The sequence below is a fragment of the Lissotriton vulgaris genome, chromosome 5, assembly GCF_964263255.1.
Source record: "Lissotriton vulgaris chromosome 5, aLisVul1.2, whole genome shotgun sequence".
In the NCBI taxonomy this organism is placed as follows: domain Eukaryota; kingdom Metazoa; phylum Chordata; class Amphibia; order Caudata; family Salamandridae; genus Lissotriton; species Lissotriton vulgaris.
The window spans coordinates 1,179,256,105-1,179,280,954 of NC_141693.1; the positions used below are offsets into that span (position 1 = coordinate 1,179,256,105).

General features: G+C 44.8%; 1 protein-coding gene across 1 annotated transcript in view; it reads left to right on the forward strand.

Moving 5' to 3' along the window:
• TACC2 (transforming acidic coiled-coil containing protein 2) overlaps positions 1–24,850 on the forward strand; it is a 395,420-nt gene that overhangs the window by 69,018 nt on the left and 301,552 nt on the right. Inside the window, exons 3-4 of the mRNA XM_086922962.1 lie at positions 7,817–8,322; positions 8,637–8,753. Coding sequence (XP_086779088.1) covers positions 7,817–8,322; positions 8,637–8,753 — 623 coding nt within the window. The remainder of the gene's footprint in view (positions 1–7,816; positions 8,323–8,636; positions 8,754–24,850) is intronic.

Below are 24,850 nucleotides of genomic sequence, written 5' to 3' on the forward strand. Positions count from 1 at the left end.
ATCCAAGACGATGGCCCTCTTAGCCACCCGTTGTGCTCCAGCCATTCTCCAACTGTTTACTTCATCTATACAGTTGGGGAATATCCCAAGAATGTGGAAGGAAGCATTTGTGCGGCCTATCTTGAAAAAACCAACGGTAAACCCACAAGAACTTGGTAACTACCGCCCAATCTCCCTTCTACCTCTATTGGGCAAGTTGCTAGAAAGCATGATCAATAAACAACTGAGTCAATATCTTGAGAGTAACGAAATTCTTGATCCATCTCAATCAGGATTTCGACAGGGTTTTAGGACGGAGACTGCTATTCTAGCAGTCACGGACTCGCTTAGGCGACAAATAGATAAAGGTGGTTCGGCAATCCTGATACGACTAGATCTCTCCGCAGCATTCGATACAATCTCTCATGAAATGCTGGCGGAGAGATTGGTGTTGTGTGGTATCCAAAGAACAGCCTTAAAGTGGCTGCGTAATTTTATGTCTGATAGGACACAAACAATCATGCTTGGTCCATACAGGTCGCATGCAATCAGCTTAGATAGAGGCGTCCCTCAGGGATCCTGCCTAAGTCCTACCTTATTTAACATTTATATGGCCCCACTAGCGAGGAGAGCGGAACATCTGGGCTTTGAGATCATCTCTTATGCTGATAATACTCAGCTCATGTTCTCATTTGGTATGGACTTAGAAGCAGAGAAAGCAAGGTTTGCCAGAAGTATACTTGAGATCTCTAGCTGGATGACGTAGAACTGTCTCCAGCTGAACCCTGGAAAAACCGAGTTAATGTAAATGGGCAAAGCCACAGAAAGCTGGTCTGACGACTGGTGGCCCACTCAACTGGGAGCAGCTCCTGTGCCTACTCATTGTGTAAAAAATGTAGGATTAAAATTAGATCAATCCCTATCAATGAGAGACCATATCACTACCATGACCAGCTCCTGCTATTACAGCTTGCGTCTGCTTAGTAAAATCCTCCCCTTTATGCCGACCGTTCATCGCAAAACCTAGGTCCAGGCTATGGTTATCAGTCGATTGGATTATGGCAATGCTCTGTTGGCCGGGGTAGACGAGACCCTGCTGAACAAACTGCAGGTGATTAAGAACACTGCAGCTAGGATGGCTCTGAATTGCCCAGTGGGCTGCGCTTCTGTGCCCCTTTTGCGAGAACTCCACTGTCTAGCGGTGAGAAAGAGATCTTTTTTTAAGATCTTCTGCCTCACTTATACAGCACTCAACGGAAGAGGTCCTAAATACCTCCAAAAGAAACTTATCAAACACGTACCTAATAGGAACCTGAGGTCTGGGATGCGTGGTCTCCTTCAAGTACCACGTATTAGGCTGTGTCTTTCCGGAGGGGAAGCATTTTCGAATCTAGCGCCAAGATACTGCAATCAGCTACCAGATCCCCTTTGTAAAATTGACAATTATGGCATATTTAGAAAGCAGCTAAAAGCCTTTCTTTTCTAATTCCTTCTGTCTTCTTTCATTCTCAGGAATAGTTCTTGGCAGCGCCGAGATGCCTCCTGGTGAGTCGAGCGCTATAAAAGATCACCTAACATAACATAACATAGCATTCTCTTCAATGATCCAGAATGCGACCATTAGTAGGAGACAGGTGAGAAATGCTGCTACAAGTGCAATTGTCTTTGTGCTGTGCAGGTTGGCAGTCTTGGTGTCTTTGCGTCGGCTTTTCAGGTGCTCAGTTTCTTCCATCGTCTTTGAGGAGCTCAACGACTGTTAGGACCACAGACTTTTGTCTGGCGCTTTCCCTCGTAGCATTGGTTGACTGTGCTACCGATCTGAGACCTTGACTCAGTTAGTGGCCTGGTCGTTGGAGAAACCTCCTTTCGTCGATCTCAGGTTGTACTCTTTCTTTGATGGCACCGTGGGGTCAGGAAATTCCGATAGTTCAAGGGTGTCTTCTTGTGGGTAGCAACTCAGAGCTGGTCGGTCCTTCGTGAGTATATCCTCTTGCACCTCCACCTCTTCACAGGTTGTCAGTGTTGGAGGGACTCGCTTGCTGTGGTGAGCATGCAGCCAATTTCGTTTTCCTTCCAATCGGAGGGCAGTGATCAGGACTTGCCAGGGGCCCGTCCACCTAGGCTCCAGACTCTTCGTCCTTTGGAAGTTGCAAGTTAGGACGTAGTCTCCAGGTTTTATTTCATGTCCCGGGCCCCTGGATACGTCCGGCACGGTTTGCTGCACCTGTTAGTGGATAATTGTTAGCTTGTTTGTTAATTTATGCAAATAATCCGACATTAATATGTTCGGGAAATTGTTAATGGAGGTGGGTCTTGGCGCCACCCAAATGCTCATAGGCCTGCCGAAGACCACCTCATACGGGGTCAGTCTGTGTTTGGTTGGGGTGGAGCGCATCGATAGCAACGCCAATGGGAGGGCGTCGGGCCATTTCAACCCGGTCGTGGCAACTATTTTGGCTAGTTTTAGTTTCAATTTTGCATTGTGTCTTTCTATCAGGCCTGCTGATTGGGGGTGGAAGACGGCATGGAACTTTTGTTTTACCCCCAACCCACTCAGTATGTTCTGTATCACCTCGGCTACGAAGTGAGGGCCATTGTCGCTCCATAAAATTCTACAAAGGCCGTATCAGGGGAAGAATTCTTTCAGCAATATTTTTGCAGTGGCTAAGGCGGTATTGTCACGGGTGGGGTATGCCTCCACCCATTTGCTAAAAGCGCACACAACCACCAGGAACTATTTTAGACCATGGCATCTCTCTAGTTGGATGTAATCCATTTGAAGGATTTCAAAGGGGTGGTCAGGGACTCCAAACCCTCCCTGTGGTACTACTGTCCCCTTCCCTGGGTTATGTTGTAGGCAGACTATACATTGTTGTACTAGGCGTTTTGCAGAGTCTGTTATCTTGACATTATGCCATACTCTGTAGATTAGTTCAATCATGGTGGTGGAGCCTATGTGTGCTGGTAAATGTGCCATGGTCAATATTGGGATGAGATAGGCATTGGGTAACAGCCATTAATTCCCGTCTTTAATTCTCCAGCAATCTTCCTCGTCTTTTAGTCCCACCCTTTCCCACTCGGTCAATTCGTCTTGTTAGCGTCAGTCCATTGTTCAGCTTTTGACCTGGTCACATACATTCGGGTTGTAGTTCTGTCTTCTGCCGTGGCTCGGGCAGTAACGTCTGCTAGCGCATTTCCCTGTCCAATGAGATCAGTCACTTTCCTATGTGCTTAGCATTTTATCACTGCTAACTTCTTGGGCAGGAGCACTGCTTGCGTCAAGGCGGAGACTAAATCTCCAAACAGGATGGGTGTACCGTGTGAAGTCAAGAACCCTCTTTCTTTCCATAAGATCCCAAAGTGGTGAACCCCCCCGAAGGCATATTGGCTGTCAGTGTATATGTTAACTGTTGTGCCAGTTGCTAAAATACATGCTCCTGTGAGGGCAATGAGTTCTGCAGCCTGGGCTGAATGTTGGGGAATACGAGCTGTTTCCAGAATGGTTTGGGCTGTGGTGACAGCGTATGCAGCTGAGGTGGTGCCGTCGGGGAGTTTGATGCACGAACCATCCACCCATAGCTCTCCATCTGGTTCCAGAAAGGCGGTGTCTCTGAGATCTACTCTACTCTTTGTTTGTTCATTGGTTAGTGTCCCACAGTCGTGTAGTGGAGTCACGCTAGCATCATTTTCAGGTAGGGGTAACAGTGAGGCTGGATTGAGGGTGGTGCATCGCTTTAGGGCAATGTGCGGTGCTAGCAGAGTCAATTCATATTTCCTTTGATCCTACTTCTACTACTGTATCCTTTGATGAGGCATTTGGTGTGAGTGACTCGGTGGGAGCAGAGGCGGTGGAGACCGAGACTATCGTGCCATCTCCGGCTATATTTCGGGGTTCCTGGCGTTGTACTACGGGATGAGTAGGGGCGAAAGGCGGTGGCATGTATATGATTGGGGGACCTAATAATAAATCATCATCTATCCTTTGTTTCACCGGTAACTCGGGGTAAAGAGTCGAGGGCGTTCTAACAGGGTATTGACCTGATATTTTTGATTCCTGTTCCTTTTTATCGGTTTCTTTTTCTTTTAGTTCTTCTTCTAACTTTTTACAGGCTTGGTAAGCCGATTTTCACATTTCTTTATCTTGTCTAGCTTTGTCTCTTTTCTTTCTTTGAGCTGCCTCTTTTCGCCATAAACCAAAACTGTCAAGCATGGCTGGTGTCGTTTTCTTTTTGTGGGGAGCCAATTCTGACGTTTCTATTTTAGTGAGATCGAAAGATGGCGTCAGTGGCCACTGATTTACCCGGTCCTTCCTAGTGTATTTATGCAATAGTTTGCTATAAGCTAGGGTGGCTAATCCATACTTTAAGTACATGTCCTTGTTAGGGGTGCCTTCCAGCGGCGCTGGCTGACTGACCTCTAACAAACAGTCTGGTCTAAAGCAACTACAAAGCAATCTAGAGAAAACAGGCATGACGTATTTACCGGTCAAAATGAATATCTCAATCAATCAATTTAGACAAAAAGTCTGCACTACCTGTCCTTCGCTGTCTGCAAAGAGAGAATATTCCTATTCTCTGTTGTTTGCAAGCAGGGAATGTCTCAAATAACTCAATATCAAAAAGGAATACTAGTATTCGATCAAACTATTCAATCAATCAATCAATCAAATTAAGTCATTTTTTCACAACCTTACCCAGACCGTATGGACAGGTCTCCGTCTTTCCCTTCCAGCGCCTGGTTGTCCTCTCACTCCAATAATCAATGCGGCATTCCTCTAAGGTCCCAGTCTGGACCGCAGGTCACTCGAGAGAGGTTAGTTCGGAACCGGTGAAGTTCAGTCGATCGGCAGCTAGACAAGGGTCTTCTCAGGCAGGTATACCCCAATTGTTTAGACGTTCACTCCATCGTTAGGACCTCTCTACTGGACCCACATGTCGCTGATGGGCCCTCACATTTGGGCGCCAATTTGTGAAAAGCAGCGAGTCTTCTAAGAACCTCAATGCTGCCCGGTGCAGTGTTCACCTTTTAATTCACCTTGGGTTCCCCATCAAAATAATGAGGCAAGCGCTGGAACTGGAAGACAAGAAAAAGGTTTATTTCTCATGAGGAGACCACGTCAACTACAGACACCGGGATGTCTGAGGAGGTGTTCTGCTGGCACCTCTTTTGGCTCTTCCTTTTATACAGGTTTTACACAATGCATTTGTTTCATCAACATGGTTACACAAGCTTGGAGTCCCCGCCCCGGGCAGGTTTCCACACAAGCCCAACAGTAATTCTCTTCCCACCCAGGTCAAATAGACAATCTTATTTTGCAGCTGGACCTTGCTTCAGGGTCTAAAACATGTGAGACCAGCCAGATCTAAGAGTCCATTCTGTTAATAAAAACAGGTCCCATTGTTGGTAAAAACAAGTCTTGCTGTTTGCATTGCAATAGATCATGTTGCAAGGTTCATTTTAGTGTCTGGAACCTGTTTGTGTAACTAGGTGCGGTGAGGGGTAGAGTGTTCAAAGATTTGCCTGTAAACAGAGATGAAAGGAAAAACGAGTTTGTGGCAGCAAGTGGCGCTGAGGTTTGTGGTGACAATAGGGTTTATAGCCCCCAGCACACAAATCAGGTTTGGTCAGAGGGTCAGATGGATGCTAGTAAGGGCAGGGTGAAACAAAGGTGACCAACAGAGTACAAAATGGCTGTGATGGATAAAATGGCTGCAGCTTATGTGCACATAGAAATTTCCATCAAACAAGATGGCGCAGGCAATTTTCACGATTGTCATTTTGCTTTTAACACCTCAGGCGTGAGGACATCTGTTCTCTTTCATGTTCGCAATTGCGTCTTGTTGGGAAGTTTAGTGTCCAGTCGTGCCTCTCGCCTGAATTCCAGCTGACACTCTGGCAATTTCCTCCTACCTAATGCTGTTCACATTCCTCAGTACAGTTGTTAACTTGGCATCCTGCGGTTGGGAATCCTGTCCATATATTTGAGTTTCATTACCTTCTCTCTCTTCTTTCGTGTTCCAGGTCACTGCCCAGTCCATCATGGCAGACATTAGAATCCTGGTTCAAAGGTCATATTTACTATTTAAATCAGAGACAGAGGATGGTTCCTTGTGTTGCAAAAATGTTTCCAGTTGCTCACTTGGAATTACCCATTGCTGTTTTTCTACTTTTTACCATCTGCTTCAGTTCCTCGCCCCACTCTGCTCTGTTTAAAGGAATTTTCCTGCTCACAAAGGTTTTTTGCTTCTCGCTTGAGATTATTTTTCCTCTGAATATTTGGGCCTCATTCACTTGCCCCTTTTGGATATCCTTGAACGCAGTTATTTTCACCACATCTCTGTCAAGCTACTAGGAGAGGCAGGCCATATCTTGGACTTAAGAAAGTACCGCAAACTCAGCAAGCCAGATCTGCAGCTTTTGTCATTGAGATATCCTTTGATCTCCAAGGACATCACACGGTTGACCTCTTGTCCCACCCCTAACCACTGAATGGCTCCTATTAGATGCAGCATTGCTGAGAAAAAGTCTAGTAGTGAAAAATACTGACAGTAAACAGGTACCTGAATGCAATGAGACCTGACACCAAAGGTACTGAAAGGCAGACTCAAGTGCAGCCTTTACTACCACAGGCTACCCCTAGCTGACATCCATTGGCGTTATCCTAGAGTCGAGGAATGGCCCATGGTAGGGCAACAAATGGATTGAGCTGAACACTACAATGAAGGTGTGTCCTTCTGAGTGGCTAGGCCCCTCTAATGGCTGTTTTATGTAGAATTTCCAAGCTGATGGTCAGAATGTGTGTGAAAGGTTTTACAGGAGAGCAAATCAGATGTTGAAGTCTCTCATCAAGGCCAGGCCAAGGTGATCTCCAGAATCTTTGACTTTTAAAGAGAATTTAAAGTTTTGCAATTGCGACCTGCACATGATCAGATCAAAGAGTAGAGTTGAGATAGATAGAGCAGGGGAAATGGTTCTAAGTCCGGTGTGGGGTACACAAAGAGAGAATTGTGAGAATTAAGAGTCTAAGAACTAGCTTTCAGAGGATTCGATTTTAGAATCCCACTTACAACATGCTCACATGTACATGCGCACAGACAAAAAGAAAGACACAGAGACCCAGACACACACTGAACGATACACAGACACATACATAGACGACAGTCATACACACACACACACACACACACAGACAGGCAGACAGACAAACACACTGACGGACACACACACATGCAGACAGATAGGCTCATTCACATACAGACACATTTCACACACATTTGGCAAATGAAAACACTGCAGCCAACCAGTAGATCATCTTCTGCACAACATCTCAGGAAAAGCAAAGAGAAAGGCTGGTACACCGGGTTTCCAAAATTGAACTGAGCCAGAGGGCTGGAGCCTGGTTCTAAAGTTGAACGCATACCGGAATTGTTGTGCACAGCATATAAATCAGGATACATATTGAAATATGGCCTCTAGTGGTCAGCAACAGTCTCAGAAATACACCTTCTCAAACTACAAGAAGTCAATCTGACAATTAAAGTTTGTTTTGAAAACTTGATCCACTTCCTTGCCTCTTAGCAGAGAAAGCACAAGCACTATCGATTTCATTTTAGGGGTCATCTAACACAAGTGAGGAGGAGATGTCCGAATGCAAATCGAGAACAAGCGACCCAAAGCTGTTCGCCCATCTGTTTGTGTGACTGTGTGTGTTTGTCTCCTGGTAGTCATTTTTGTACTAGAAATCCCTACAGTTTCCAGGCACAGCAATTGTAGAGCTTCTCCATATACCCTCTTCAGGGCATTCACAGGGTACATTTTCTCCTCTTTCTTCTTGCAGGTGTCTTCAGCTGTGCCAGATCCAACCCCAGAACCGGCTACTCCACTCGGGGACAGGAGGAAACACAGGGATCCGGCCTCGCAGGATTCAGAAGCTGAAGGGGACTCTCCACCCTCAGATGGAAAGAATGCACGTGACCCACCTCCTTTGGATTCTGGAAGAGAAGCCGACACTCCATTTAGGGACAGGGAGGAGCATCTCAAAACACCCCCGCCTGCTGTGAGGGAAGAATCGGACAATATAAACCGGAAGAGAAAAAATCAACTGGATCCATATCCTTTGGCTCCGGGGACTGAACTGGACCTCTCCGTCTGGGATGGAGGGAAGCACCAGGGCCCTTGTCCCCCGGAGCCCAGAGTAGGGGCGCCCCATCCTTCCAATAAAGCTGAGGATCCCTGGGACTGGGACCAGGTGGGGCCTGATGGACACTTCATCTCTGGTCAGACTCTCTCCATCCCTGCCTTTCTCCTCCAGGGGGAAGACTGTTCAGGCACAGGAGGCTCCAGGTACAGCTGGATATGTTTGTTTATTATCACTGGGGAGTGTAATACAAAACTTGAATACACCTGCACGGCACCCACTAACCACCTCCACCACTGACCAGACAGACAGGTCACATCACTTTCTCTCAAATAACAATCCATGCCCAGTTCCTCATGCGAGTTTAGTTTGTATATTTTGGGCCCGTTACAATGTGGGTTCGGCTCAAAGCACGGTAGTACTCAGTGGATATTGTCCCAAAAAAAAAAACCTGTCTGTCTCTGTTGCATCTGTTATTTTTACACTTGTTTGGTGAACGTGTACTGTGATCTCATTACAGCAGTGGTTCCTCCAGCGAGGGCAGTTCCGCCAGTAAGTTTGTTATACACGAGGGCCAGCTGGCCCCTGGCTCGGAAGACCTGCACGACGCTGCCTCTGCACCCTCCAGCACTGCCAGGTAGGTGGCGCCTGTGTGGGGCCCCAGCGAGACAGGTTGGTGTATGGGAAACTGAGGTCATTTCTCAGGCCGCAAATGCAAAAAGAACTATTGATGGACAGACTACAGAACAATGCCATACATTCACCCCAGTACAAAGATCTGGGCCCAAATCCATCGTTTTTTTGCTCACCATGCCATTCCAGTTTGGACCCAGCCATATGCAAATCAGTCTTGACCCTGGGGTGGCATGGTGAGCAAAAGAATGATGGATTTAACCCAGATCTCTTGACTGGGGGTGAATGTTTTGATTTGTTCTGCATTCCGTCCATCAATTGTGTGTCTTTTGATTTTTCAGACCAGCCAGTGCCTTTGCAACGCCAGTTGGGCTGCTGTGGTGGTGGTGGTGAGGCTAATGCACTATAGATGATTCAAAAGCACTGGCATGTTACCCTCTCACTCTCAGGGGCTGTTGATCCTGTGTCAGTGTGTGCTGCTCTGTATGTGTGCCCCTAGGATCTGCACTGTAGGGATATTAATACCACCACTCCTTTTGTTAACTTAACTAATACAGACTATTTGGATGGTATACCCCACAAAATGACTCGATTCTTGTCAGTGACCTATTAAGTGCATTATTATTTAACAGAAATTTTACCCTAAACTTAAAGTGCAGGGGGATGCACTCAATAAAGATCAACACACTCTGCAACACAAGGAACATTTACATCAAAGGACAGAATTAGTGGGCTGTATTGTACTGCCAGGGGCAAGAGAGGATTGCAGTATCAGGTGAGTTGTGCAAAAATGTCCCACGTTGCTGAGGGAATGCTATCTTCCTATACAACTTCATAAAAGTGTAATGAGGCTATCTGCTTGTGTAAGAGAAGCTTGCACTGCTGCTGCCAGTGGTGTACCAGCTCCCTATGAGTGAGGGATGGTTTTTATTGTATATGCTTTATTGCTGCTGCCTATGCTGCACCTGTTTTGTGTGCAAGTGATATACTTCAGCTACCTGGATGATACCTATTCTCTGAGAGAGGGAAGCTTGCACTGCTGCTGCTGGTGATGTACCTGCTCTCTGTGCGCGGGACCTTTTTTTTATGACTGCTGCCCATGCTGCACCTGTTTTGTGTGCATGTGATGGTTGTGCTGCTGCCTTGACTGTACCTCTTCTTTATGTGAGGGAAGCTTGCATGCTGCTGCTGACGTGCCTCCTCTCAGTGTTAGGGATGTTTTTATTGCTGCTGCCCATGCTACACCTGTTTTGTGTGCATGTGATGGTTGTGCTGCTGTCTGGACTGTATCTCTTCTTTGTGTGAGTGAAGCCTGTGTGCTGCTGCTGTACCTGCTCTCTGTCTCAGGGATGTTTTTGTTGCTGCTGCCCATGCTGCACCTGTTTTGTGTGCATGTGAGGGGTGTGCTGCTGCCGGGACTGTACCTATTATTTGTATGAGCGAAGCTTGCACTGCTGGTGCAGTACCTGCTCTCTGTGTGAGATGCCTATATTACTGCTGCCCGTGCAGCACCTATTCTATTTTGTGTGTAAGTGAAGTTTGTAGTTATGCTGCCTGGACTGTACCTCTTCTTTGTATGAGGGACGCTTGCATGCTGCTGCTGTACCTGCTCTCTGTGTCAGGGATGTTTTTGTTGCTGCTGCCCATGCTGCAGCAGTTTGCTGTGCATGTGATGGGTGTGCTGCTGCCGGGACTGTACATCTTCTTTGTGTGAGGGAAGCTTGCATGCTGTTGCTGTACCTGCTCTCTGTGTCAGGGATGTTTTTGTTGCTGCTGCCCATGCTGCAGCTGTTTGCTGTGCATGTGATGGGTGTGCTGCTGCCGGGACTGTACATCTTCTTTGCGTGAGGGAAGCTTGCATGCTGCTGCTGTACCTGCTCTCTGTGTCAGGGATGTTTTTGTTGCTGCGGCCCATTCTGCACCTGTTTTGTGTGCATGTGAGGGGTGTGCTGCTGCCGGGACTGTACCTATTATTTGTGTGAGCGAAGCTTGCACTGCTGGTGCAGTACCTGCTCTCTGTGTGAGATGCCTATATTGCTGCTGCCCATGCAGTACCTATTCTATTTTGTGTGCAAGTAAACTTTGCAGTGCTGCTGTCTGGACATTAGCTCTTCTTTGTGTGAGGGAAGCTTGCATGCTGCTGCTGATGTGACTGCTCTCTGTGTTAGGGATGTTGTTATTGTTGCACATGCTGCGTCTGTTTGGTGTGCAACTGAAGGCTGCATTGCTGGTGCCTGGACTGTACCTTTTGTATGTGTGGGAAGGGTGAGGGAAGCTTGTACTGGTGCTGTCTATTCTGTACACATTCTGCTGTGTCTGAGAAGCTATCACCTTTCTGCCTGTGCTATGACTGTTCTACATGTGAGGGGAAATGGTGTTATGCAAGTTCTCTGTTTGAGGGGAAACTTTAGTGCTGATGCCTTTGCTGTATCTCTTCTGCATGTGAGCACAGGCTTCTGGGAACAATTTAACTGGCATGGTCATCTTAAGGTCAAGATATAACCTTTGAAAGTGGGTGGAGTGGCAGAGGCAGGGGGTGGGGATTCCACAATGCTCCATTCAATTCTTTCAGGATTGATCTCAGCATGCACAGCCCGAGTGATAGAGGCCAGTGTTTTTTCAACTGAAGGACTCAAAACACAAAAGGAGAGGGGGAGTGTATGACACCACACGTCCTCCCAAAGTAAAGACCAAAAACACATAAAGACATGGTGCCTTCTGCAACGCTATTTTTATCAGTGTTCTGGTACAAATCACTGATACATAAATTAACAAATTCTGTTGTGGACAGGGGTAAGCCCAAGAGAGATGAAAGACCAATCTTATAATCCATCCCCCCCTCTTTATCCCCCACTGACTACTATAGGGGACAGGCATATAAGACAGCGGAAGCTATCCCGCTTTTTTCTGTGTAAATAATACAACTGTTCATTAGCTTTATCTCTCTTTTTTCAAATTTCCTTTTCACTTGAGCACCCCCTTTTTCTTCCTCACTGACTATACTCTTGATAGTTTATTGCGCCGTTTAGTCAACTGTTTTATTTAACTGTAAATAAATAATTGAATTTTTTGATACAACATATACACATTGTGTGGTTATATTTCGATTGCATGAGCAATTCCTGGGTTTTTCTAAAGCATTCATGTCAAACCTTTTGAGTTTTGTATACTACTGAACATATCTCTCCCATTTGTTTTGATTGAATCAATGTATGCGAAATTTAATTGCAAAAGTGAAAAACAAATGAAATTCATTTAAGTGTTTATTTAAATCATAGTCAAGGACCATCTTTCTTTATACTACTTATACCCAGGTCCTTTGATTCTGTGGGTGAACCCCATTGATTTAATGGCAAAAACACATAAAGACATGGTGCCTTCTGCAACGCTATTTTTATCAGTGTTATGGTACAAATCACTGATACATAAATTAACAAATTCTGTTGTGGACAGGGGTAAGCCCAAGAGAGATGAAAGACCAATCTTATTGGAAGAGGAAGCCTCTCTCACATGATGTGACATGCTTCATTATAGGCAACCTCTCCCCACCCTGGTAGGCCAATACCACCAGGGCAGACTCGGCCTAGCAAACCAGATTGAGGGAGTTCTTAAATCAGATAATTTTTCTGGACAAAACAGGGGGCTCCAGATAAAGTTAAAAGTACCTAGATGTAACTGGGTTTTCACCTTTTTTTAGTGGTGACCTCTGGTGCATATAAAACCAACTACGTGATGGAATGAGAGCACAATGGTTCAGACCATCTTGGGCTTACCCTATCCATGCCAGAACCTTGGTCATTTAGTTATCAATGATTTGTACCATTACACTGATAAAACAAGCATTGGCATAGCCAATAGGTATCACATTATGGACATTATAAGGGTTTAGTCATTATGCACATTATTCTGGGTACTGTGCCATCAGGTATTAAAGAGTTGACACTAGCAAACCTGTACATTGTAGTTAATTAATTATTTTACAAACATGTAATAGCAATTAAACTTTTAAAGACAATAAAAAAACTGCCATTGAAGGGTGCTTCTGCCGTTCAAATGCCAGAAAAGCACGAGGAACAAAAAAATGCGAAGCTTGCACAAACACAAGCTTGCATTTTATACTTTTATTGGAGCCCCTCAGCCAGTAAAATAGGATTACTATTCCAAGATAGAAGCCACTTTGCATCATGACTGACAGAGCCAGGGAATGCTATGATTACTTTAGGAGAACAGTTGAAAGAGGCTGCAACAACTCACAAACTGCAGCTTTACATGTTGATGTCCTGGTGGACATAGAACACTAGTGCTTCCCCAATATGGCAAGAGAGAACTACCATTGGAGGTACAGATTCCCTGCTAAAGAAGCAGCCACATGAGATAGAAAGCAGTCAAAGGATGTGCAGAAACCCATGCCATAAAAGCCAGCCATATGAGGTAAAATGGAGTCCTATGTGGCAAAGACCCAGCTCCTCAGAGAGCAAGCACGGCAATCGCAGTCCCCATGCTACAGTGAGCAGTGAGACAAGGCAGAATGCAGTTAGGAGGTGCAGACTCCCATGCTGCTGAGAGCAGCTACAGGAGGTAGAATGTAGTCTTATGAGGCAAAGACCCCGCCAATTACAGCACACTTATAAGTGGTGGAGACCCCACACTGTTGAGCAGGCATGTGAGATAGAGTCCGCATACTACTGGGAGCAACAATAGGAAGTACAAAGCAGTCCTAGGCTTTAGAGAGTGCAGCCATGAGGGAGAAAGCAGTCAGAGATGGAGACCACAAAGCAATAGAGACCAATTATTGGAGGTAGAATGTAGGCCTATGCGGCAAAGGCCTTGCTCTCAGAAGAGTAGCTATTGGAGGCGCAGACCCCAAAGTACAGAGCGCAGATATGGGAGGCAGAATGCAGCCAGAGAACATGCAGACCCCACGATATAGAGGCCAGCCATTGGAGATAGAGTACATTCACATGAGGAAATGACCCCTCCATCTACAGAGCAGCCATTGGAGGTATCGAACACACGGTACAGTGAGCAGTGATACGGGGTAGAATCCAGTTAAGGTAAAGACCCATGCTATAGAGAGCAGCCTTAGGAGGTAGAAAATAGAGGACATGCTGACCCCTGGCTACAAAGGCCAGTCACAGGACTGCACCACTGGATTCCAGCTAGCCTGGCTGATGAAGGGTGATGAAACTCTCTACACGACACAGGAGGTAGAGTGCAGTCAAAGGATGTGAAGAGCACCAAGCCACAAAGCAGCCACACGAGTTAAAATGCAGAGCTTGTAGACAGACTACAGAGCTGCCATAGGAGGTACAGGCGGCAGGCCGCCAAGCTACAGACAGTAGCAACAGGAAATAGAATGCAGTCACGGGAAGTGCTTACACTCCTGCCCCCAGGACATGCAGCGACAACTCAGGAAGCAATTAGGAGGTAAACTGTGCTACAGAGAGCAGATGCAAGAGTGAAGTAAGAGCAGGGACAAACTTGGGTGTTAGAAAGAGTAGTCAGTAGTCAGACCCCCTTGATATAAATAGCAGCCAGACAATAAAATATGATGGAGACGGTGCAAACCACTGTGCAAGAGATAGCAGCCAGTGGAGGAAGGGAGAGGATAACCAGAGAGGGAAGGGAGAGAGCCTCATAAGTAGAAACCGTTACGCTACAACCAGAGCAGCTAGAGAGCAGTCGGGGGATGGTCAGACCCACACACACATAAAGAGACCAGCCACAATCCAATCAGTGAAGGTGCAGAGGAAACCCAAAGCCAGGTCATTCAAGAAAAACCAACCAGGCACCATAGACACACCTCTGCTCTATCAACAGAAGCAAGTGAAGTCACACAAAGACACCCTACCCTAGAGAGAGAGACATTCTCAACCAGTCCTCAGTCCCTAACTAAAGCGGTGCCGAAGAGCACACACAGAGCTCGTGAGGGAGCAGAAAACAAAGACAGAGTTCCTAGGGTTATAGAGAAAGCAATGAGAAGGCACGTAAAGACCATCACTCAGTGTGGTCATCTATGAAGGCATGATGAGACTATTAAGACGTGAGTCAATATGCACAAGCAAACGCAAAGCCTATTTAGAAAGTAGTCATAGGATATATGTAAAGACACTGACCCCATCCAAGGGAGCGACTAGTTGAAAAGCCTCAACCAGACACCAATTAAAAATGGCAGCCAAGAAAGCAACATTATAGGGAAGTGAGTGGAAGCCAAAAAATAGGTGCTCTCACACCCTGGTGAGACAGCATCACAAGGGAACACAGACTTCGCCATGTTGGATGTGCACTCAGCAGGGTTACAGAGACCTAGGTCCACTCAAGAGACCTTCGTTTACTGGGAGTGAAGCCAAGTGATGCACGGTCGCTGCAATCAGAGAGAGAAAACAGACTGTAACTCTCCGCTTCTTCGAGTGCTGCAGAGCATGCCTGGTGCCAGCTGGAAACAGACAAGACACACACTGAATTTTGCCTTATCCCTCTTCCATCTGGGTCACACAGGAGCTTTTGCAGCCAATCCAATGGCGGAACAGAGACTCGTAGTTAAGGAAGAGTGGGACAGGCTCGTAATGTGTCTGGCAGTCTAGGATTTGAGCACTGGGGTCACCACAGCGAATCCTTGTGCGCTGCTGAGAATTGTGATGTGCTTTTTGGCTGTCAAGTCTGCATGTGCCTCTGTAGAGTTTAAACACTGTGAAAGCTAAACAAGTTAGTGGTCTGAGACTATGGGACTGTGGACTCGGGTTTGAGTCTTAGCGTTGGCTCTCCCCATGCCTACAAAAAAGCATTCCAATTGGAACAAATATAATTAAACAATGCTGAATCGAAACAGGAAACAAAATTTACAAATGCCGATCCGTACTGCCAATGGTTCAACTGAACCAAAGCAAACGTAACAAGCGCAGACTGGGTGGCTCTCTGCAGTGAAACGTGTTTACAAAACAAACCGTCAGAGCTAAAAAAATAACCAGGAAACAGGTTTAGCTGTCTCAAAAGCTTCAGATAAAAAAACATGTGAGCGACCAGGAGAGAGTGGATAATGTAGTGGGTTATTTCATTCGGAGCTGAGGCAAAACAAAAAGTAGTGCGCCAAAACTAAAATTAATGGCCACAAGTGAACTGATCCATGTGACAGGGCCAGTCTCCAAGGCAGGCACAAAACAGCCAAAAGGCAGGACCAATGTGAACTATTCACCAAAGAAACCAAATGAATTTTGAAAGGCAGACAAAAGAACCAATGAAAAGCGATGGGTGTGGTGAAAGTCCACAGAGTAGATACAGCACGTCTCCGAAGACAGCGCATGAGCTGCCTAAGCTCATCCTAAATAGCATTGCAGAAGTCACCATACCTTTATGTGTTTTGGGTTGCCACATGAAGGGCCATTCCAAAATCAGTGGCAGGCTAACCATAGGGGTTAATTAGGGATAGCCAAGGGGCACTTGCTACTCCAGGCTTGCCCTCGGCTACCCCTCATCTTCAGGGCCATGAAGGCTGGGTGGGAAAAGAAAGTAAACATCACTTAGTCTAGTTGTTTATTTTCCCCTTCTTGTCGCTCTCCTAACCCTCAGAAGAACAAAACATAAAGGGTGAAATGCATGCAATAGTCTTAGCTGCTGGTAATTGTTCTGGGCAGCATTCCAGTGCATCTTTTTTGTGCTCGTCTTCAGCACCGAATGTTGAAAGGTTAAGGATGAGACAGGGATTGACTCGTGATATTATCTGAGGTGAACCTGTCCACTATGCCACTTACACTACACATGGCACTGTTTTTGCTAACCTGTTCTCAGGGTTCATGGAGGCAGCAGCGTTGACGGAAACCAGCTGTCCTCCAAGAGTGTCTGCAGGTGCGACTCCTTACCACGCCCATTCCTCGCAGCAGCAAGTACAAGGATGCTGAGGGCAAAGCGTGGCTACCCGTGCCATTTTTGGATAATTGATAACCATAAAGTTAGCGAGGCCTGGCAGCAACACCTTGAAATGTCAATTTAAGTCAAAGGTTGGAATAGAACTGACCTTTAGAACGTGCTTGGGCTTGTGGCATTCCATCCATCCTTTATAGTGATTATCCTGCCATTTGCACTTTAATAACCAACCAAATTTTTGAAAAACCTTGCACTTTACCTCATGGCACTTTTCATTTTTTCCAGCGTTCTAGCTGCTCTGGCACTTTGAACCATTAGAATCCTTTGCCTGACAGTATTAGCTCCGCTGTGATATTTGAATTCATATTCTAACATGCTTTTTACTGTGCCGGTACGACAGACATGGCCCTAAGTGTATAAATAAAGTGAGAATGCCCTGTCCCACAGAGAACCAATCAGAAGCCCGGACCCGACTAGAGTAACAGTAGCAGCACATGACTGGGCTGAGGTGGTGGGGCCAATACTGATGTACCACATACATCTGCAGCTTATGTAAGACATGAACACCAAACACTTTATGAAATGCAAGAGAAACAGAATAAAAACACAGAACATCTGGCTGCTCTGCACACCAAAAAATATATAAAATGTGGTTATCTACAATGAAGCCAGAGGAATGAGCCTGCAGACAGACGCTGGTGGGGTCACGTGTGCACTGGTAGCTGACCCCCCTGGGGGTGGCGACATGCAGAGGCGTGTGGTGGTCTGTATACACGAATGCACCAGAAGCTGCGCTCGCCCTCTGCAAGGGACTGCATGCAGAGGCTTTTCGGAATTTGATTTCTATTGTAATTTTTACAATTTGTTTAGTTAAACCAAATATTAGGAGCAAAGCATATTCATCAGCAGCAAATCACTTTGCTATTAAAAAGAAGCACACACATACCGGTTAAATGAAACAAGCGTAAGATGCAAATCAAAATGTGCGTGTGTGTGGCCAGTCCTGGCTATTTGAGAATGCATCACATGTGCCATTCCGAGGACCCGTAGGTGGCAATCACCCCTGAACCTGTTAGGGCAAAGTATGTGTATGGCGCATCTCCTCAAGACAAGGTCACACACAGTCATGGAACGTTGTGCAGTTGCAAGGATGACCCCACACAAAGCTGAGATTCCTTCAAAAGGCGCTGTGTGTTTGAGGAATGCTCATTCGGCTGTTGCCTGCCTTACCAGTTTGAGAAGGCTTGAATGCATAAGCGCTTGTACGTTAACTTGAAGCCCAGGGGGGCTGAGGAAAGAAGATATTTGTATAAAAATCCGGATATTCTATCTCTCGTGCTCTTTATACAGAGGCACCTGCTCTTCTTTATTTGCGAGGGAGAGTACCAACTCTCCTCAGAAGCAAACAGGTACTCTGCAATAGTGAATACCCGCTCTTTTATATTTCCATTTCAGTCACTTTTCTAAAAGAATGAATGAGCACTAATATCGCCATCATTAAGCTAATTAAGGTGCCTGGTGCCGGGGAGAAAAAAAAGTAACAGGACGAATAGAGTGGCACTATGTGCACTGAAATACTGAAATGAAAAATCTATATTTTGATAATGGCCGCGGAAAGCCAGCTCCTATGACAGATGATTGTGGAGGGCTCGAGCTCGAAGTAGCAGAGTGTACCACAGTTTGCAGCACCAGAGGAGAGCTACAATACCTTCCTCACCCATCTAGTGCTGGGGACATTCGACAGAAACGCCTTGGACTAGAGGTCTACAAACTTTTTTGCTTGTAGCTCCCTTGAGTAAAGTCCTTGTAAAGTTGCCCCCCTTCCCCCCCCCCCCCCCCCCGCCCCCCTCCCAAAATGTCATGGCAATAACCGGAGAAGCAGGAGAGGCAAAGCTGAGCGCTGGGGTGGGACCTCTTGGTGAAAGTGAAGCTAGGGCTGGTGGGAGAGGGTTTGGGGGTCTCCTTTGCTGTGAAACAGAAGGGACAGAGAGCTAAAGACAAAACAGGCATTCTTACAAAAGTGCCTGAAAGAAATATAAATGTGTGCATTTGGTTAATCACCAAATCAAAAGGCTGCTTGGGAGCCACTATAGACTTTTATCGAAGGAGCACACTTATTTTATCTTAAACATTAAATCATTTTGAGGCAGCCTATCTTATATTGTATGTAATACAAATTTAAAATAAAGATTTACATATTCTCAGCCCTTGTTGTTGCGGGTGGGACCTCACAGCGCTATAAATACACAAACTGCTCTTCCCTCTGCGCCAATCAGGATTTAATTCTGTGACTCCCTGATCATCTGCAGAAATTTGCAGTGATCACATTAACCAATTGAGGTTTCTAACCTAAAAGACTGCGTTTCTCACCGATTCGTTTAACTTGCATTGATTTGTGTTTACGGTCTGTGCATTTTATATGCAGCTACCTGAAGGTGAAACAAACACGAGATACATACGTAATATTTAGTTCTTTTTAGCTACAGAACTGATCACAGTTTCCACACTTTATTTACAGCACTTTAGCCTGGAAACCACTGAATGAACAAAGTGGCTCTTCTTGGCCATCTTCATTTACTTGTTGAGCCATTAGCACCATCATGGGAATACAGCCACGGACACCCAGGGGTGCATGCCCCACAGTTTCAAGATCTCTGTCATAGACAATTTAAGATTTCTGAATGGGGAAACAGCAGGAAAAATTATAGCTCAGGAATGACGGCCAGTTGCTGAAGTGCTTTGTGGCAAAGACGTAGGCACAAAGTTTGTATTTTTGAACAGGAAGCTTGGCAAGTGTTGAGTCTTAGGTTGTGGCAGCTCAAGGCGCTAGTACCTATCCATTAATAACACCAATTACGTGGATGGGGAGTAATTTCTATGATTACTTGCATCTCATTAGTAGATGTATTTATCTGCTTTTGGTGGATCTGATCTTGCATCATGTCCACCTCCACACCAACTGTCCCCATGACTCCTCTCCCATTCCTATCCAACTTCCAGTCCCTGCCCTTTGCAGAAAGTGGTGACCAGTGTCCGTAGGATCATTATAATGTCCCCGCTGCCCACTATGAGTCTTGATCGCTCTCATGTTGCCCACATGACATCTCCCCATTTAAGCAAACTTTCCCCATGTCTCTCTTTTTTAAGTTGTTTTAGGAGTTTCACTGTTCTTTTCAGTCCCTCATCGAGTGTGTCTATGTAGTGGGGATGGGTCCATCACCTTATCATAGACACTCGACGAGGGCCTGAAAAAAAACCCATTATGAAGTGGATTCATAGTGGTCGGCTGAAACCTGGTGTTTGTGTTAGTTTAAAGGGTACCTTTCTTGAAGTGGGAGTTGTTTCTGGTTATCTGCCTCCATTTCTTCACTGATGGTGATCAGGGTTACCTTCTGAGCGGTCACACATAGAGGCTGGTTCATATAAATGCATCTGTTTTTCTGCTTTCTTCTTTGGGCTTGTACCTAGTCTTCCTCCTTGTTTTGGCAGTTCCCTCCGTGGTACGCTGATTGTGGCACATTCCTCGAAATACTATATGCAGTACGCGGCCATGACAAGAAAGTATGGGACTACGCAGACATCCTGGGGAGAATGAGCTCTGATCTTCTCAGGGTCAGGCTGCCAGCATGCACTTACCTGAAAAGATGGGTCCGTAAAAACTTAGATGGTCTTTTCAGAATTCACATTTGTCTGCACTTACTGTTAGGTTAGCCTCCGATAACGCACAGAACAGTAACCTCAACATTTCATCATGCTTATCCCAGGAGGCTCCAAATACTGGGATGTTATCCCTGTAGTTAAGCACATTGACAATCGATGTGATTACTTTTCCTATTGCATCCTATAAAATGTGAGTTGCTGAGGATACTCCAAGGCTCAGTCTTCTTTATTGAAAGAGGCCAAAATGTGTGCTTTACATTGCAATTTATTGGGAGTCTTTGTGGAGCTCAAGTTGATGATATTCTCTGCTTAGATCTAATTCTGTGCCTATCATTGCATCAATGTGTAGTGCAATCCTGTCACTAATATGGGTCCCCAGTGCTTCTCTCAATCATTAGCAGAGTGCGGATGATATGACCAACTACAAACAATTACAAAACAATCCAACTTCTGAGATGGCAAACACTCTACACACACTAATCAATGGATGGCATGAAAAAGGATTAATCAGTAAGGAGGAGAAAAGTTACCTCACTGTACTACATCCTATGACCCCCACAATCTACTACATGCCTAAAATACACAATACATTGCATAAACCACCTGCACGCCCTATAATATCTAGTTGTGGCTCCCTGTGTGAAAATGTGGCATCATACGTTGACTATTTTTTGGCATCAATTGTTCCAACACTTAGCTCATTCATTAAAGATACCGGGGACTTTCTTAGAAACATTATGGAAACGGAGTGGCAACCAGAATACTTACTAGCCACAATTGATGTTGTCTCCCTTTACACGTCAATACAACACGACGTAGGATTGACAGCAATCAAATACTTTCTAAAGCAAAGACTAATATCAGAGCTAAGACATACTAACATGCTTTTGGATATGATAACTTTTTGCCTAACAAATAATGTATGCCTTTTTGACAAAAAGATATTTGCACAGATATGCGGATGTGCCATGGGCATTTCCTTCTCTCCAAGCTATGCCAATCTCACCATGGGTTGGTGGGAGAAAAACATAGCTTGGAGAAGAAAATGTAGAATACACTTCGGACGTGGTACTTTGGCTCCAGTTCATTGATGATCTCTTCCTTTTGTGGAAGGGTTCGAAATCAAAGCTAATCGAATTTATGGAAATTTTGAATGAAAATGATGTAGGTTTGAGATTTACGTACAATATTCAAAAAAGAAGATAGATTTTTTAGACACGAAGGTCTATGTAAAAAACAATAAATTGGAAACCACAGTCTTCAGAAAAAAAACATCAACGAACAGTGTACTCATGGTACGAGCTTTCATCCAGCTTCGTTAAAAAGGAGCATTCCTTACGGCGAATTTTTACGCATGAAACGCAACTGTTCAGAAGAGACAGAAATGGACAGCAAATTTGAGGATATCAAAAAACGCTTTCTAAATCGGGGGTACAAACCCGCCGATATTATTCGAGGAGAACAAAGAGCACGAACAAAAACAAGAGTGGAAACATTAATACCAAAAAAGAATATGTCAATTAAATCAAAAGATGACAAGCCGAGACTGATTCTCACCTATTCAAAAGAAAGTTTTAAGATACACCAAATTCGGATGTATGACGGTACAACGCGTACCGTCACAACGCGTGCTTTAACAACGCGTTCCTTACAACGCAAGTCGTTACCACGACTTGTGTTGGGGGCGCGGATTGAGAATAGTATAATTTACTATTCTAACACCAGTCCCCGTGGACACTAGGGAAGGTGTTGGAATAGTAAATATACTATTCTTAATCCTCTAGCGCGCTCCAGCGCAAGTCGTGGTTACGACTTGCGTTGTTAAGGATGTTTCCCGCCAAATTCTAAACAAATACTGGAATGTATTGAAAAAAGATAGTGAACTCAGCTCTCTCATAGGAGACAGGCCGTCAATTTCTTTCCGCAAAGCACCTTCAATACAGGATACCCTTGTAAATAGCCAATTTACAAGAATAAAACCAGTTACGTGGCTAGAGAAACGTCAGCTTGGATTTACCAAATGTTTATCAAGCGTGCAAAGTGGGTCTGAATCTTAAACCAATCAAAGATTCAAAAGACAGAAACTTTGAAATAAGAGACAAAATAACGTGTGAATCCCAGTTTGTTGTCTATCAGATACAATGTTGCTGCGGCATGAAATACATTGGCTCAACAATATGTCCTCTTAAAAAAAGAACCCTGGAACATATTAGAGCAATCCAGAATAACGATTTTAGTTATGCGATTGCCAAACACATGAAGATCCATACAGGAAAGAGCTGGAAAGAGATCAAGTATTCAGGAATTGCTCTAGTTAAAGAAAACGAACGAGGAGGAGACCGTACCAGATTTCTGAGACGTTTGGAATCGAAATTAATAATCAAATTCAAAACCAGAAGCCCGTGGGGTCTGAACGGGGATGAGGAAATGCATGTACACCTTTAAATCCCGCTATTCCAAACATGACCTACAGAGAACATGGACTTTCAACTTTCCAAAGAGACCTTTGATTCAGTTACTGTAAGATAGTTAGACAAAAACTCAGTTTAAAATACCCAATAAGTAACATGTGATGGAGTAATATGATATTAATTATAAATTTCTTTTATTCAAGAGTCTGACAGATGTGAGAAAGGCAGGGACAACATGAAAAGTAAGAAGGCAACAAGGCACTTAGCCATGAGAGACCTTAATACACCTAGTCATAATTTTCAGACTATAAGCATGTCAAGACACTTAGTCATCACTGTACAGGCTAGGAACTTCGCAATTATTGTGAATCACAGCCGTAAATGAGCTTGGAGATGCACGTTTTTAATCATGAGATACGTGAAACAAGCTTCCCTTCATGTTGCCACATGCCGGACTCCAACTGTCTATGGCTCTAGGATAAACTTAGAATAAATAAGTTGATCATATACACTACTATGCCCACAATGCATCATAATTTGCTGGGTGGTATCATAGTATAAATAGTGAACACAAATGAAGGACAACTGTTGTTAACCGTGACCAGAGACAAAATATATATATATATACATATATATACCAGGACGAATCCTTATGCCAAACCGAAACCCAGGTACACATAGGTAATAGAGTATGTGTGTTTAATTGGTCTCATTCAGCCAAGTGTGCTAACCAATTCCTCTTTACAAACAAAAGATACTTTCCATTAAACATAATGAAATATTTAATAAATATGACCAGGAGCCTCAATGTCAGCTTGTACTAAAAGAATATGGTGATTACTATACATATAACAGATAACAAATAGTGAAGACAACACAGTGCTCTTGTCATAAAGATCCAGATCTGTATAATTACAACAGAACCAACATAAAACCAAACGCTGTACAATAGTTCACTTTTGAATCCTAGTCATTGACTTACGTCCAGTGCCGTGATGGTGAAGTTTCGACCCTCTAGGACACACTCAGCGGGTCTTACCAGGACAAATACGACATCTATCTTAACACACAAAATATTGGTATTCGAGAAGCAGGGGGAATTAAATGCCACTTATTTATTGCAAACGAAGATTACAAGAAGTAAAGTCTGTATTCGAGAAATCACTGTGACAGCACTGGTTGAGAACAGTTGTTTTACCGGTGGGAATCTTCACTACTTTTCCTTGACAAGCATTATTTAATGTCCTAATTCAATAGACCATAATAGTCAATGGAAATATTGAATAATATGCTGTTGGGTAGTTTGAACATTTGTAGCAGAGGGGGACTGTGATCTTGACTGGTTATCTTATATTTAGGCATTCTCTCAGCTTCTCTTCCATGATTTATTCAAGCACTGGAAATCTCAACCTCTCTCAGATCCATTTTGGTAGCTGCAATGCCTCTGGATCCTTTGTGAGACAGATCTGTGACCTACTGGCTCTTCTGATTAACGATTATTCCATCACTGAGGAGGGCTTAGCTGCTGGTTAAAACAGTTCCTCGCCCATGTGCTTGAATGAGGATTGTTTTTCCTGGTTGACTTTGCGACCCGATGCCTGGCTGCTGAGGTGCCACCATCAGTGTTCACGGATTCACCACAAGATGTCCAGTAATATGTTCCCTCAGAGAGAGACCTAGGGCCAAACAAGCAGCAGTATTCTGGGTGCTGAAACGCACTGCATGAGATGTTAGGAAAGACCTAAATGCATCTCTTTCACAAAATAGAGTCAGGCGGAAACTGTAGCCTGGGTGATGGATTTTCAAGCCACATCAGTAGTGGCAAGATATTTCCAACAGTTTACAAAATGTGGACTGCATGGATACATTGTCCCAGAGGTGTGTGGGGGAAGCGTGTGCTGATGCTCCCATACTGCCGCCACTGTCCGTGAGTGTAAGAGAGAGAGTAGCATGCTGCACCTGGAGGAGAGACAAGGAGGGAGGGAAAGAAGGTCTTGGGTGAGTGCTATCCAGGCCATATGTGTTCTGTCTGTGAAGACTGCACTACAACTGGCCTTGGGGGTGATGAGGGGTGAATGGGAGAGGAGAGAGAAAGAGAGAGGGGGTCTTTTTAAAGGAATCTTGCTCTGCTGTTGCATGGGCTTCTTCTATGGTCTGACTAGGCTTCCCA